Here is a 17,207-nt window from a genome sequence, read left to right on the forward strand (position 1 = left end):
GCAGCACTGTGGCGTAGAACTTAATTCTGAAATAAAAGCATTGCGTATTGGTTTTTAATGGAAATTATATTGATGTCAACGGGAGTGGATAAACGTCTGAGAGATAAATTAAATTCTCGAAGATAACAAAGGAATTAACTTTTTCATTACTGGCCGCGTAGCCAAGATGCCAATCGCTTACGCCTCGTAGCGATCGAAACGCAACTGTCACTGTCACACTAATATGGAAGAGTGATAGATTGTCGAAGCGATAGCGATTATAACATTGGCTAGGCCGGCTGTACTTGTCTTCACTACGCGAACGTTAGTATGCATATTTAATTGTTAGGTTTGTGTTCTTCTCTAGCCCCCTCCTCACTCGTGCGCGAATCGCGGCGCGAAGCCGCGAACGCGAGTGTGGCGTCGATTTTCGCAGACAGCGAATTCGACTCCACACTCGCGTTCGCGGCTTCGCCCGCGATTCGCGCGCATAGTCTGGAGGGGGCTTCTCACCCTCACTGAGCGTAAGCGTGAGGGAGATGATGTGCGTGGTCGGGACCGCGGATATCATGTTTCTGACTAATATTTTGTGTTTAAATAATAAAAAAAACTAATCGCTGAGTTATCAAGCATAACATTGCTCATTTTTAGATATAATTTCCATATTTTTCGTTTTTTTGACTTTATTATAATTGAGACCTACGTTCGTATTTTTTTTTTTGAGTTTAAGTCAAAAACTCAGGATTCGAGTCACTGAAGTCCCTAGAGGAAGGCCTCAAGATTGCTAATTAAATTTTTGGCACTCATATTGTGATCTGCAAAAGCACTTTTCTAAAACCTTTAAGAATAAGAAGAATAAGGCGTTACATTACGAAAAAATACGTATTAATGAAAACAAAAATATTAGGTACTTTGCTATCCCGCGAGTTAAAAACGTGCTAGTCAATCAGTGCTAACCAGTTATACTTACTTGCGTATTTTTACTTGTAATTAATATTCCCACCCTCCCACCGCAAAAATAAATACGCAAATAAATATAACAAGCCACCACCAAAAGTACAAAACTCGGCACGTCAACTCAGGATATGTTTGAGATGTTGTCGGTCTGTCTGGCGTCCTCCGATTGCGTTGTATTCCGTTGCCATTTCTTGTCGCAAGTTTCAAGCGGCATGTTATATCTTTTGTCCCCTTCTAACTTTCCGGCTTTACGCGCCCTCTTAAACGTTGAAGGCTGCACTTTGTCACATACGAGAGGGGCCAGTGTATATCCTACAAGAGTGGTTGCACGTTCGTGACACAGCTGTTCGAATTGCAAGCATCTACAGCGATGTCCGCCCAGCATAAAAAAAAAACTTAAAAAAAAGAAATAAACGACCTCAAAAACGATAAAATAAAATATTTATCCCTTTAACATGCGCTAACTGATATGTTTGAAGTCAGTGCCAAGCTTCGTTCTCCTTTTTTGAAGTCGGTTGAAAACTGATTTATATTAGTGTACGACAAGTCCAACATAGGCGCTAATATAGCGAACGTATCTGTTCTGCAACTCTCCCTGTCAATTACAGGTGAACAGTTTTAAACGATATGATACCGCTATACAGTGTGTAAATCCAATACGGGCAATAAATGAAACCAGATATATAATTTATCCGTGTAATCGGTAATTAAGAGGTTTTATTAAATTACACTTAATTAAAACCAAAATATTACTTTGCCAATCCGCGAAAAGATAACGTGCTAGTCAATCAGTGCTAACCCAAATACAAAAAAATAAAATACAAATACAAATACAAATGCGTTTATTTCAACAATAACCCGTTATACTTACTTGCGTATTAATTACACTTAATTTAATAGTCCCGTCCGGGTAGCCCCGTAATTATTTTTTGATATTTTACTGAGCAGCAATGTACTGCAAACATTACGAGACATAATATGATGTGACATAACGAGATACCAGCTTTTTATAGTAACTGCCAGCAAGCGTTGACAGTTACTTGAAAAAGCTCCGATCTCGTCACCTGTGTTGCTTTACATTGCGGGCCGAATTATTTTGTATGGTTAATATTTTCATTGTATTTCTAAGCAAAATTTATGTCAATATACTTCATATTATTATGTCCTATGCTAACCATAGTTTAAATATTCGCCCCTATTGGATTTACACACTGCATGTATTGTAGTCGAGCCTGCACATTTCGAAATTTATGAAAAATCTCCATACACTATCATACTCTTCTCGTATTCTGAAATGTAGGCTGTTTAACTTGGGTGAAAGCACCCATTTCGACTTAAACTTTAAAAAACCGGCCAAGTGAGAGTCGGACTCGCGCACGCAGGGTTCCGTAAAAAATCACGTTAATGTTGTATGGGAGCCCCACTTAAATATTTATTATATTCCGTTTTTAGTATTTGTTATTATAGCAGCAACAGAAATACATCATCTGTGAAAATTTCAACTGCCTAGCTTTCACGGTTCATGAGATACAGCCTGGTGACAGACAGACGGACAGCGGAGTCTTAGTAAATAGGGTCCCGTTTTTTACGCTTTGGGTACGGAACCCTTAAAATCTATCGCGTAGGTATGTTATAGGTAAGCCTAAAAACACTACAATGGCTAAATCCCTATAATTATTTATCTGTAGATAAATAAATGTTTTGCATTATTGTGTCTGCTACCAACATTATTTACAGAAGCCATAATTTTTCCATATTTTTGTAAAAAAAACCGCTCGCGGGGACAATTTATGATCACTCGGTTAAAAAGAGGTTATAAGAGGAATAATTCATGAAGTGTGCGAAATATTAAACACATATTTCACGAAGCCACGACATTTTCCCGCTAATCCCCTGTTATTGAAACCATTATGGGGATAATGCAAACGTATAATATCCAGAGTTGAATGAAAAAATAATGCTGTTGACTTTATGTACCTTTATGTACAGCAATACTGACAACAGACATACTGAAAAACTTTTACTATAGGGCCTACCCCGAAAACGCAAAAAAAGCTGCTTTATCAGACATACAATTTCGAAATTCGGCGAATCATGTTTTTCACGAAGGCGTGAGGCTTATCTTGTATCAAAAATGTTTTTTTTAGTGAAACTTTGGATCGACATGTCCCTGAAACTTGAGCTGTTGCAATTAGCTGGTAATCAAGTAAAACGAAAGTGATTAGCGCCAACATGGCGGTTGCGCCGTGTTCATTTATTAATGAGTTCGCGTGATATGGGGATAGGCTACGGCCGTAGTGCAGCGATTACCGTAAAATGGGGTGAGTAGGGTCAAAACTAAAATTCAAACCTCGATAACATTTTATTTTTACATATGAAAACTGAATGGTGTATATAATAAGTGTTCCGGACGTTTGTATTTTAGTTTTTTTTTTTTAAATCATTTATTTACATACAATATATATACAGTGGTACTACTAAACGAAATTTTATTTTATTTTGGGTAGTTCCATTTCATAACTTTGACGATAAAGAGGAAAACCCACCTCACCCCGTAGTGCCTTGTATTTGGAGTGAGAGGGGTTTTCATACAAAGGTGATTTTGGAAGATTGTTGGATCGATTTTTTTTATTATGCGTATTGCTATAGCTCCATTTTAAATTGGAATACATTATTTTTGTAGCAGTAGCCTTAAAATCCCTTCTCACCCCCCTCTCAAACCTTCTCTCCCCATTCATAAGTCACCTCTCCCCGCGAAACCTACTCACCCCGTTTTACGGTATTGATACATTTTGCACGATGATAATGATAAGCAGATATTTGGCTCTCTTTACTAGAAATTAAGGGGCTTCTAATATTGGATGGGGAAAAGAAAAACCGAATATTTCGGAAATATTTAAATGAAAAAACCTTCTTTCATATTCATTGTTCTTATTTTCGTTGATAATTAATGATAGGTAATTATTAAGTACCTTGTAAAACAATAAAGTACCTTGGTATTAGAAATGCGAAAAAGTCTTGCTATTTTTTTTATGTTAAGTTGGTAGCAAACAAGCATACAACCCACTTGATAGTAATAAGTGATTACCGTAGCTTACGGACACCTGCGACTTTAGAGCCAGATAACCTAACGAACCCAAGGAAATCCATAATGAAAACAAAAACACCTCAGGGGTGACACATAGGTTTTAGATTTATTTATTTATTTAATTTAATATGGCCACAGCCTTACCCCACACTCGCTCTTCACTTGCACTTACCCAAGCACTAAATTATTAACTCAATTATATATAATTGACGTAATAACTTATATTAGAGCGCCATATATATAATTTATTCATTTTCCGGGCGTCATGTGGAACTGTTTGAGAAACTTTGTCACTTCGTTTTGTACCGAAAGTTCGGTTCATGGCGTCAAGTATCTAATTAAGGATAAAAATATACTTTCGAGGTTTGTAGGCAATTTAGTTAATTATCTTTTTTGCACTTTTCTATTTAGGCGCTTCCACCGTATTAAGGATGACTCACGCTAGACCGGGCCGAGCCCGGGCCGAGGCACCTACATGTCATTTTCTATGATGACTGATCGGTGATCACGTAGTGTTTTCCATAGAAAACGAAGCGCCGGAAGCTCCGGCCCGGCACCGGCCCGTTTTTGGTGAGAACCCATGTGTCCCACAGATGCTACTGGTGTGTGATGCTCATCTTCGCCCTGTACTGCTGCGGACAGTTCTCCATACTCCTCTCGGCCCGTTTCCTGGAGATACCCATCAGGATGATCATCAAGAACGGCCAGGCCCTCACGGAGAAGCTCCCTTTGCCTTCTATCACTTTTTGCTCTGAAAAACCCGCTGATCTGTGGTATGAAAAGTTTGTGGATGAAGTGTAAGCAATTTACTATTAACTAGCTTTTTACCGCTACTTCGTCTGTGTGGAATTAGTTATTTGGGTAGCTTATTTTTATCCAATCTGCTTTTAATTGATTCTACATACAAACTAACAACCCTCTTTTTACCCCCCATTATTTAGGGAATAACAACTATTTTATGTCCTTCCCCACAACCTAAGCTATCTCCATACCAAATTGCATCTAAATCGGTTCAGCGATTTTTGATTCCCAATACAAACTTCCACCCCCATTTTCACCCCCTAAAGGATGATCAGTGGGGTAAAAAATTACCCTTTGTTCTTTCAACTTAATTGTGCAGAGAGACAGACTTTCGCATGTATAATATTATAGTATGGAATTATTCACTTAATCCTTTCGTCCTGTTGCCTGAAGATACCCCATCAGAATGACGATCAATTTAAAAGAAAAATTAAAGAAATGTACTTTCTAGGAAAATTCCTCCCGAGTACACCAGAGAAGCAGTATTGGAAGCCATGCGTCTGGGCGTCAGTAATCTGACTCCACTGTACATCCAGGATCAACAGCCACTGAACGTCACGCTAATGAACATGCTGGATCATGTCCTGGATTATAATCACATTACGGTATATAACCATTGAGTTATTATTACTATCTTCTTCTTCTTTGTCGTCACACTCTTGTCAGAATGGTCCAGGTCGTCATAACAGGGCCGGTGGCAAGCTTCACAATCCCTTCTTGTACATTCATGGAGTGGTTCATTGAATGCACTTTTGACTAGGTCTGATGACCAACGCATTGGTGACCTACCGCGCCTTGTGCCTTCGACTTTTCCGTGCACTACAAGTTTTTACTATAGAGAAGCCATAGCATTACAATGAAATTGTCGCAATCGCAACCTGCAGGCGAGGGGAGCGGACGGAAACCACGGGACCAAAACGTCGTAAGCGCCGAGGAACTCATTGCGCTTACGCGTTTAGGTCGCAAGATTGACGCTCTGCTTCCTACTACACTCGGGAGCAAAAAAATCGACTCAAGTCGCATTTTTTAGTTTTTGTCGTGTTTTTCGAAAACGGTCAATATTTTAGTAAAAGTGACATTGCAATATTGTTGTTTATTTATTATTTCCTATCAGTCGCTTATCAGAAGTTGACCTGTGCATATCTGACGCAATTATTCACTGGAATCACCTGGATAAAATGGACACCACAGAAACTGAAGCCAGCCAAGTCATCGTCTTGCTGAATCAAGGCCTTAAGCAGCGTGAAGTTGCTGAACAGCTAAATTTAAGTCAGTCTGCTGTGTCCAGAGTCTACCAAAAGTTCACATGGACTGGAAGGCTTGCTCAAAAACCTGGATCTGGCCGTCCCAGGCGCACATCGAAGAGAGAGGACCACATCATTGTTGCGGCCAGTCTGCGTGATCGACACCGTACCGGCGTTGACATCCAGCAGCAGCTGATGCAGGACCGAGAGCAATCAGTGAGCTCTAATGCTCAGTGAGCTTATCTGGTCTAAATTGTAACTCGCCTCCGTGCAGTGCCTCCGCTTACGTTCGTGATCGTAATGGTGCCGAAGGAGAGTCCGGGGGTGGCAGCCATTCTGGCAGCGACGACCGTGGGCACAGATGTAGCAGCAGAGTCAACGGGCGCACAGTGGACCGAGCAGGCGCCGAAGGTGGCGTATGCCGTGGCACGGCTCCGCCCGGCACAACTGTCTTATCGGCCGCGGAGCGTCTACAACAACTGCATCTGTGCTACGTCCAGGAGGGTACTACAGCGGAGCAAGTGCGGGAGCATCTGAACACTATCTGTAAAAGTGATCTGTGTACGGTTGAATCTCTTAAGCCCCGTGGGAACTATTCATCATTTAAACTTGGAGTGCCCTCTAAGTTCTCTGAGCTAGTGCTGTCAGCTAACAACTGGGCCCAAGGAATATGTGTTAAATATTGGCGACAGAACTTTCGTTCGGGCCGGGGGAAAAGGCGCGTCAGCGGCGCACCCCCGGCATAAAAAACTTTTATGTTATTACCAAAATGTTCGGGGATTGCGATCTAAGACTGACATGTTTGTTAAAAATGTTACCATTTGTAAGTTTGACATCATTGGCCTTACTGAAACGTTCTTGACAAGCTCCGTGCGCGACGGTGAGCTCTTTCCCAGTGGGTGGCGTGTGGCGCGACGAGACCGCGCTGGCGACGCTGGCTGGGGCGGGGTGCTGCTGGCCGCACGCGAGCGCTACTCAATGCGTGTCCTTCATGACATTGATGGGCTTACCGCAGATATGGAGTTGTTATTTGCAACAATTACTTATAAGGATTTGAAATTTTTATGTTGTGTCGTATATCTACCTCCAAGCTATAATGCTGAGCAGTATACGAATGTCTTGACATGTATTGAAAATACCGTATGTACCTATCCTGACTTATGTTTCATATTGTTTGGCGATTTTAATCTAAATTCATGTTAGTCTAATGTAAAAACTGACTTTGATATTTTTTGTGACTTCTGTAAATTGACTCAGTATAATAATGTTTTTAACGAACACGGGGGCATGTTAGATCTCGTGCTGAGTGATTTAGATGAGAAACGGCTGTCGGTATATGCCTGTTCTGATGAAATGCTAGTCCCGATGGACGCTTACCACCCACCCCTTGCGATTTTGGTGACATTTCCATGCGGCCTGCCTCCGCCGTCTGTGCCGCCGCGCCCGCGCGCCACTTCCTGCCCTGACTGGAACTGGCGTAAGGCCAACTTCGAAAAGCTTTATTCGGCCCTGACCGCTATTGATTGGACCGATCTCCTAGCAGCTACTGACGTCGACTGCGCTACTGAAATCCTGTATGCCAAACTTTACTCATGCATTAATCAATTTGTTCCTCTAAAAAGCCGCTCTAATAACCATTCTAAATACGTATACCCAAAATGGTTCACAGGGGAAATTATCCGTAATATTAAATTAAAATACTTTCACTTGAAACGCTTTAGGCAGGAGGGCAAAGACTTCAACAGACATATGTTCAAATATTATAGATCGCAAGTGAAATATTTAATTAATGAAGCGTATAAACTTTACATTCAAAATCTACAATGCAGTATTGTTAACTGTCCGGGAAGGTTCTGGGATTATGTTAAAGACAAAAAAAGGGAACGACAACACAGTAATGAATCATTCTATGTCGATGGAAATGTGGTAACTGGACAGGGCGCTGCGGATGCCTTCGCTAATTATTTCAGCTCAGTATTTCAGCAGGATAGGCCGAGCCTGGACGCGGCGGCCGCGGCGCGTGGGGCATACATTTCTGGTGACTCCAGGTCAGTTTCCATTCCCTTCGTCTCTGAATCTGATTTTGGGGCGGCTATTCGCAACCTTAAACCCCGCTCTTCAGGCGGGCCGGATGGTATCCCAGTATTTCTGGCCAAAGATTGTGCTGATATTTTGATTACACCTCTGTTGCACATATATAATATCTCACTCAATCACTCCGCCTATCCAAATCGCTGGAAAACTTCTAGGGTGACACCGGTTCCTAAGGATGGTAACAATACAGATATTGCCTCTTTTAGGCCTATAGCTGTTCTTCCTGTGTTTGGTAAAATATTTGAAATCATGCTTAACCGCCAAATAACTCTACAGGTGGCTAATCGCTTGCATCCCAGTCAGCACGGCTTCCGTAAGTCGCGATCTACAGTCACGAATCTAGTTGCCCTCGCTGACTATGTCTGCAAGGAGATGGATGAAGGGCACCAGGTCGATGCTGCATATTTCGACTTCAGAAAGGCATTCGACCTGGTCGACAACGACGTCTTGCTGAGCAAGCTGGCGCTAGCGGGCTTCACACCAAAGCTATTAGATTTCTTTGCTAATTACATGAGTGGCAGGCAGCAGTACGTCAGGGTGGGCGGCTTCGAGTCTAATGACTACTATACGCTGTCTGGTGTGAGTCAGGGCAGTACCCTGGGGCCTACTCTTTTTCTCCTTATGATAAATGACTTACCGGACACAATCAGAGCTGCTAAATGTCTTCTTTTCGCTGATGACCTGAAGCTGTTCCTAGGCATTCGTAGTATTAGCGACAGCGCAGAGTTGCAAGCTGATATTGATGCTGCTGCCAGGTGGAGTGAGAGAAATCGACTTCCCTTTAACGTAAAAAAGTGTAAGGCGATAACTTTCTCGCGTAAACGTTCTGCTCTTCAAACTGGGTACAGCTTAGCGGATTCCTCCTTGGAGAAAGTTAGCGAAATTCGTGACCTGGGTTTAATATTAGATAGTAAATTTGACTTCCATTCGCATATCAATAGTATTTGCAAGCAGGCCAGTAAAACCTTAGGATTTGTAATGAGAATATCCAAGCAATTTCACGTTGGAGTGGCTAAGGTTCTCTATAACGCATACGTGCGCAGTAAGTTGGAATATGGTGCGGTTGTCTGGGATCCATATGAGGACAATACTTGTCCCTAATGCTTGAAAAAATACAACGAAAATTTGCACGTTGGTTGTATAAAAAAGCCTATGGATATTACCCTTACCTCTACCCTTCCATCTTTGTCTCGGGGATGGTTGGGCTAGACACGCTCGCATTGAGGCGGAAGTTGTTGCTCCTGGTGCACTATCTCTCAATCATTCACCACCAAGTTGATAGCCCTGAGGTGTTAGAGAAGATAGGGTTGTTGGTTCCTAGGAGGATACCGCGGGATGTGGACGGGGCGGTCGAGCCGCGTCGCCGGCCGTGTGTGTTGCTCGCACATGTTACGCGAGGCACGCACCTACCACGCGTGCTTTATCATTTCTACATATTATGCTCACTCAACACGTTGACGCTGACATGTTCGCCGATCGTTTAGCAAACTTGTGCAAAACTGCTAGACAATTTTTAAATTTTCATACTGCATGACATTGTATATGTGTGTATTGTAATCTGTTTTGACATTTAATTCATATAATTTTTAATTTGTTTGACATTTTTATGCGCATGTATTTATATTTTTGTATGTTTTTAATTGTTACTATTTTGACAATGTATATGTTAGCGTGTAAGTGATTTGGTCTGTAACTGTAAGCTTACATTGTGTTCAATAAATAAAATAAAATAAAATAAAATAAAATAAAACTCGTGCGTAATCAAAGCAGGTAACATCTCATTTTATACAAAAATAACAATTACCTGAAAATTACCTAACCGATTTTATGGGTTATTAATGTTTTTGATAGCTTAATAAATAAACAATAATATTGCAATCTCACTTTTACTAAAATATTGACCGTTTTCGAAAAACACGAGAATAACTAAAAAAATGCGACTTGAGTAGATTTTTTTGCTCCCGAGTGTATTTGTTCTCAGCTGACAACAACTCATTGCGTAAAATACTGGTTATCTGTGCCGGTTCTATAGGAATAATAGTTCAATAGAGTCATCAAAATCATCATGAAATCATTTCTTGCTGCGCCTAACAGGTTTCATGTGTGATTTGTGTACCTATCTATACTCTTTAGTACTTGAAATACCCGTAATGTACATGTGAACTGCAATATATAAATAGAATACAATACAATACAAATAAATGTTTAAATCTTCTCGAGGCAGAGGTGTAGAGTTGGAGCCGGTGTAGCTTTATTTGACGTTGACTAGACTTATATCGATCGGGATATGAACCGTGATTACCTTTTGTATTGTGTTGTTGTTTTTGTATTGTTTTGTTTTGTATTTGTTTGTTTGTTGCTATCATCAGTTACCCGTGAACAAGATGCATGTACGTACGTCAAAATATCGGGAGCTCGAAAACAATACAAAAGGTTCATATCCCGGTCGATATTTATAAGTCGCATTGTAATATGCCTACTTGAATAATAGACTATATTTATCTTTATCTTATCTTTATACCGTAGACTCGCGAGTTCGTCTCGCGCGTGTCTGTGCCCTGCGACGTGTTGTTGAGTCGTTGTGAACTCAGAGGCGTGATAACGCCGTGCGCTGATCTTTTCCAACGTGTCAATGGCCAGTGCTGCCGCTTCTATGATGAGTATGATCAATTTAAAATTTATGTACATTAAGGATGACTCACGCTAGACCGGACCGGGCGCGGGCCGAGGTGTCCGACGTGTCATTTTCTATGACGGCTTATCGGTGATCACTTGGTGCTTTCCATAGAAAACGAAGCGCCGGAAGCTCTGGCCTGGCCCCGGCCCGGTCTAGCGTGAGTCATCCTTTAACTTGCCCTTATTTTATTATATGGGTCAAACACATTTTTGTAAAGTGGACAAAAGCCGCTGCCAAAACCAGACCAAACTCTTATGTTATCGCACCATGAGGTACTGGGTACTGGGTCTTCCTCTACCTCTTTTTCCATCTGTTTTTCCTTCAATTATGTTTTTATTGCATATTTGGTGTTCCAAATTTTGGACATATCTACAAGAACACTTTTGGACTCCAAAATAGGTTCCTTTTCTTCTTTTGACTGTCAATTATGACTCCCTGATTTCGCTTGTAACCTTTTCGTTAATTTTAACTTAAATCTTGATTCCAGTCCAAAGACTTTCGTATCATCAGGAAACGTCTTCAGCAACAATCTCAAGGTCGTAACCTCCATGGACTACGGTGACGCTTACGTCATGGTCCACAGACCACTGTCAGAGCCGCTGATAGACCAGACATCGTTCACGATGGCCAACGCATACTATATCATGTTCTATATAGATCCGGTAAGGATTGAGAAGTCGGAGGAAGTTCATGAAATGGAGGAGGAAGCGTGAGTAGTGTTTGATGCATTTGATTTGATTAATGAAAGAGGAAGCAGATCAGAAAGCTGACAGCTGACTGTAGAGAGCTGAGAGACAGCTGTCTGTAGAAACTTTGTCTGTAGTGTATGCTTAGTTCCATCACATTCTGGTGGCCCTTACAGACAATGATGTTGTTTTCAGAGGAGTATGCGTCCACCCAGACGAGCAGAACCTGCGTTTCTTCGACTCGTACGACTATTTGAACTGTGCAGTGGAATGGATCATCAACGCCAGCATGGCTGTGTGCGGCTGCGCGGCCACTTATACGCCTGCGCCTGATCAGTACACTTGCAATTTTACTGGGATGAATTGTTTGAGAAAGTATTCTAGTAAGTTGCATTAAGGAAGCAGAGTTTTTGAAAAATCGTAGCGCTTTTTTAGATAGAATCGGTTACCGTATCAATTTTGAGGTTTTTTTTTCTAGTAACTTCATCGATTCGAAACCTGATTAGATAACTTTCTCTTGGTAGAAAAAAATCACGAACATATGTCTAAACGCACTATAAAAAATTGTAAATATTTTGCACAAAAGCTATTAAAATTGCTTTTAATGAAGGATGACTCACGTTAATGACTGGGCCGTGTCCGGGCCGGAGCTTCCGGCGCTTACTTTTCTATGACATGACAGGCGATCACGTGATGCTTTCCATAGAAAACGATGTGCCAGAAGCTCCGGCCCGGACACGGGCCGGTCTAACGTGAGTCATCCTTAATGCTTAATGTTATTATTGATCCAACTCATCGATTACTGTTTTTTGTTAAAAATTACTAAAACTAAACAATTCAATAACAATGATAATTATCCGCCATCCCGGGCACGCACGGCCGTCCGCTCAGTGCTCAGCGAGCTACGTTCGGAGATATATAAGTACCTGAACTAACTGCACCTTAGCGCCACTTGCACCATTCCACTAACCCGGGGTTAACCGGTTAATGGCCACTTGCACCGTCCCATTAACCCGGGGTTAAGCGGTTAAACCGTTATTCCAGTGTCAAATTTACTGGTAACCAACCATGCATGGTTAACTCCAAGTTTAATCGGTTAACCCTGGGTTACTGGAATGGTGCAAGTGGCGCGTAGTGTAATAAAACTGAAAACAAAACGATATCAATTTCACCACAGTGTAGTTTACATTAGTTCAATAACTTTCAGGTCTAAACAGGATGACCTACGGCCTCCCAATCCACGACTATTTTTCAGACCTGGCGGCGGCGAAAGGTATAGAGATGCAGACCTGTCCCGAAGTGTGTACGTACACGCATTACACGCGGAATTTCAAGCCCAGGATACTGGTGCCGGAATATGACTGTACGGGGTTTTTGTAAGTTTCCTATAAAGTTAGAGAAACCCCACACTAAGCGTCGGCGTCTAGTCAGCGCTATTGTAAATGGTGTCGCTGAGCAGTTGCACCAACAACATTGCATCGAGCAGCAGCTATAAATATGACTATTTAAACACCAACGCTCGGGAGACGATAATGTTAGGTATGAGTTAGGTTGATGGAAATACTAAATCTCTTGTTAGGGCTTGTGCACAAATCACGCGAGGTTCGATAGGGGGTTGGGGGGTCACGAAAAAATCACACGGAGGGGGGGTATAAGGAGACCTCACGTGTATTTTTCTACAATGAACGAAACTAAGAAGAAATACCTACCATACTTCAAAATAGCGAGTCTATTTTACGAAATTTATAGCGCGAAAAATTTAAACAAAATACTCGTGAGGTTATGTGGGGGAGGGGGGTAGCCAAAAACCTCACCAAATGTCACCAAGGGGGAGGGGAAGTCAAAAAGTAGTCGAAAACACCTCGCGTGATTTCTGCACAACCCCTAACGTAAAAAATGTACACTTCCCGATTCTTTGTCCTTTTAAATCTTTGCTTTTCAGCTTTACTGAATGACACCAGTGCTATATTTTTGGAGATTTTAATATTATTAATACCTAGTAAGTACCTAATTGTTTGGATCTGAATCAAAATCTTTGCAATCAATGAATTACAGAACTGGAGTGGATCCTAAGAACGCGTACGTGGTGCATTTCACATACGAAAGACAGTTCTATAAAATACAAGAGTTCGTCCTGATCACCGATTGGATAACATTACTAAGTAAGTATCAGCGGTATCAGCGCCATTATTATTTATTTTTATTAAGAACAATAAACTCTGTCAGAAAAAGTGACAGTGGCGGAGGCCAGATTCGAACCATCGTCTTTATTTTACGCGGCTATCGCTCTGGACCTCTAAGCTAGACCGTAATTATTTCAGTTTATAAGCTAAGTACCTATATCTATATAATTACTAGCTTTTGCCTGCGACTTCGTCTGCGTGGAATTAGTGACAGCAGCTAAAGTAGGTATAGCGCCTGGATAATGCTAATAGCAATCATTCAATTCGCGCATTGCTAAGGTACTTCAATTATTAGGCAATTCATTAACTCTTTCCATTCCTGCATATTAATTGCTCTTTTCAGGGATGATTTCCGACATAAAAACTATCCTATGTCCTTCTCCGGGACTCAAACTATCTCTATACCAAATTTCAACTAAATCAGTTCAGCGGCTTAAGCGTGAAGAGGTAACAGATAGACAGATAGACAGACACACTTTCGCCTTTATAATATTAGTATGGATATAGTTTATAATTTAAATCTAGATATAAATAGTTACGGTGTAGCTTAGAGGTCCAAGGCGTAAGCTGAATATACCGCTGCTCTTGAAGAAGGATCTGAATTCACTGCACCTTAACAATAATGTTTATGCTCTACACTACAGGTAACCTAGGTGGCGTCTACGGTCTCTTCCTAGGCTGCAGCATGCTGACTCTAGTCGAGCTCGTGTTCTATCTCTGGACCCGCGTCGTCAGCAAAATGTGCCAGAACCGTGTCCAAACTTCTGAACACCGCAAAATATCAGTGGAGAATACTGATCATACCCGCAAAATATCGGTGGAGAAAACGAATCATACCCGCAAAATATCGGTGGAGAAAACTGATCAAAACAGTGAAATATCGGTGGAGAAAATTCGTCAGCAAGAATTGCCGGAGCCCTTACAATTCTATAACTGATTTATTATACCTGCCGGCGTATTATGGATGGTTTTATCCACGTGATAAAATAAATGTAACTTTTTACACCGTGGGATAGAAAGTGACGGACACCGTTATATTACGCAACCATGACAAGAACCACCATCGTATCCGTACTGAAATATAAAGTTTACTTAATATGGAATGAAATAAACTATACCTATACTTATACTAATACTCACACTGAAACCCGACACCGAAATTTAAGTTTGGATAAGTCTGAGCCGAGGCGTCCGACACCTCAGTTTTCTATATGAATAAGAATTCGTTTATTGTTTACCGTGTCAAACAAGATGTTAAAATGATATATAGTCAGAACGGCTACTACCCTTTTCGGATATAGAAAGCATCACCAATCACCCGTTATAGAAAATGATGAGTCGGACGCCTCGGCCCTGACCCGGGCCATTCTAGCGTGTCATCTTTATGGTTACATTCGGATGGCGATTACAGCCGCGTTACTGTTGCAGCGTTACTAAGGGCTCATTTAGAAGATGCGAGAACTCGCATGCGAGTTTCATTACGAGTACATTGCGGTTTTTGATCGGTCGGTTGAATTAGACATAACCAACAGTCCGCAATGGAACTAAAATCTAAATCAGCCCTACAGCGTTGAACGGGCATTGCCATTGTCAACCGTCTTTTGTTTTACCATTGCGTTTGTGTCGTCGAATTTGTAACCGCAAAGTTCGCTAATTAACAAATCTCTGTACCCGCTATGCCATTGTTACACCCTAGTTTAAGTTTAATATAGAGCTGGGAAATAGCTCGAATCTCACAATGAAGTCTGCAGCAATATTGCACAAGCGACGTGTCTCTCGGATTACCAAAATTAAGTAGAGATTGAATTTTCGTTGCACGAAGACTTTATTTAATTAATTAAGAATTAACGTACCTAAGCTAGTTTAGCTATTATTGCTTCAAAATAATGGGAGAATCAAGCAGAAATTAACAACAAATAGGTACTGAAGCTTGCAATTCCTTTGAACAGTGAAAATATCAAATTTTTAAGTCCGGAAATAAAACATACATAAGGACGACAAGGGAATGGGTATGGCCATACTTAGGTGCCGTTGACCTACGAAGACAGCACAAGTTCAGGGGGGGGGGGGGGCTAATAAAATCACCATAAACTGCCGTATTCGAACTTCAAGATATTCACAAGAGACGACACGTACTAGATCCATTCTAGATACGTTATAGTTTAGATATCAACTAGTTCTCTTTTGCAGCGCAATTCGGGCAACCAATGTCACTTTTACGTTAGTCATAAAACTGAAACCGTTCACTTTTCCGGATTTTCGTAAGGTTATTCTGTAGATAGGTTAGGTTAGATTAGGATTGCCATAAAACAATCCTGAAAAGTTACGCGTTTCTGAGACAAACCAACTATGACTAACGAAAATTCGAAAATGCCTTCCAAGTATACCGTACCTTAAATTCAGATCGATGTGGTGGTATGTGGTCCACACACAGTTTCTATAACATTCTCCGTATATTGTATTGTACCAAAGTATTACCTAACCCGACCCCTAATCCTAAGTGATACAGGCCTGGATCTAACCTTGTGACCTATTTTACTACGTACCGAATATTTTACAAGCCAAGCACCAAGTTCAGTTTTGCGAAAGCAAAATTTTAAGGCGAACAATTTATCTTTAGACACTTTTTCTCGACAGCACAAAGCTTCATAATTTCATATACTTTGTTCTACAAACTCGTGACGTATCCTATAACTCATACACTTACAGAAGTAGCCTGATTATATCTAAAGCCATCTGTGTATAAAACATGTCATTATGTACTCTGTAGGTGAGGAGTTCTGTTCACAAGAAAAAATACTACTAAATGTGAGTAAAAAACCTAACCCTTAAACCTAAATTTTGAAACTTAAATAAGTTAGGTATTATGTACGCAATGTAAACATAGCATAGCGCTTACAAATGCACATGCACAATCTATACCTATTATATTTTACTTGCAGTAAATAGATAGATGAATAAATTCTTTATTGCCCACCAAAATTTTTCACAAATCAAAAATTTATAAAATACTGGCTTTAATTTTTTGTTTTACATATATGAAAAGAAAAGGACAGAGCTTCATAGATGAAAAGTTCAAAACTCAACTGTAAGCACAACAGTATTACAAATTCCCGCAAACCCAACCGGAAAGAATTTCCATACAATTTCAGCACAGTCATGGAAAACGATGACTCGGTGCGTAGCTTTACTCTGAATAGGCAATTTGCGGGATCACTCGGAGGTGGGGCTTTTTGGAAAACGTTTTCAAACGAAAATGCCTAATGAACCTGAAGGGCTTTGTGATGAGATAGGCTTATCGGGACACGGTACGTTTAACGCATAAATATTGGATTATGGACCTTAATGCCTTGACTTAGGTTTGTGGGTAAGGAAGGTAAATGAGCGCCATCTAATCAATTTGCTACTTCCACCGTCCTTTGAAATGCGATGTTTGCCCTGAAATGAGGATTTTCAATGAAACATTTTATTATTTTAAAGGGTGAAATGCCTACTAAA

At 40.8% G+C, this 17,207-nt stretch overlaps 1 protein-coding gene across 1 annotated transcript; it reads left to right on the forward strand.

The window, feature by feature from the left end:
- The first annotated feature begins 4,155 nt into the window (after positions 1 to 4,155).
- Positions 4,156 to 14,652, forward strand: LOC134796537 (sodium channel protein Nach-like). Its single transcript, XM_063768721.1, has 9 exons — positions 4,156 to 4,387; positions 4,618 to 4,821; positions 5,277 to 5,430; positions 10,690 to 10,823; positions 11,328 to 11,549; positions 11,722 to 11,909; positions 12,734 to 12,902; positions 13,582 to 13,688; positions 14,354 to 14,652. Exons 1-9 carry the CDS (start codon positions 4,290 to 4,292, stop codon positions 14,644 to 14,646), a joined length of 1,569 nt encoding a protein of 522 aa, XP_063624791.1. The 5' UTR covers positions 4,156 to 4,289; the 3' UTR covers positions 14,647 to 14,652.
- The last annotated feature ends 2,555 nt before the right edge of the window (positions 14,653 to 17,207 follow it).

The sequence above is a fragment of the Cydia splendana genome, chromosome 13 (assembly GCF_910591565.1).
Source record: "Cydia splendana chromosome 13, ilCydSple1.2, whole genome shotgun sequence".
Taxonomy (NCBI): domain Eukaryota; kingdom Metazoa; phylum Arthropoda; class Insecta; order Lepidoptera; family Tortricidae; genus Cydia; species Cydia splendana.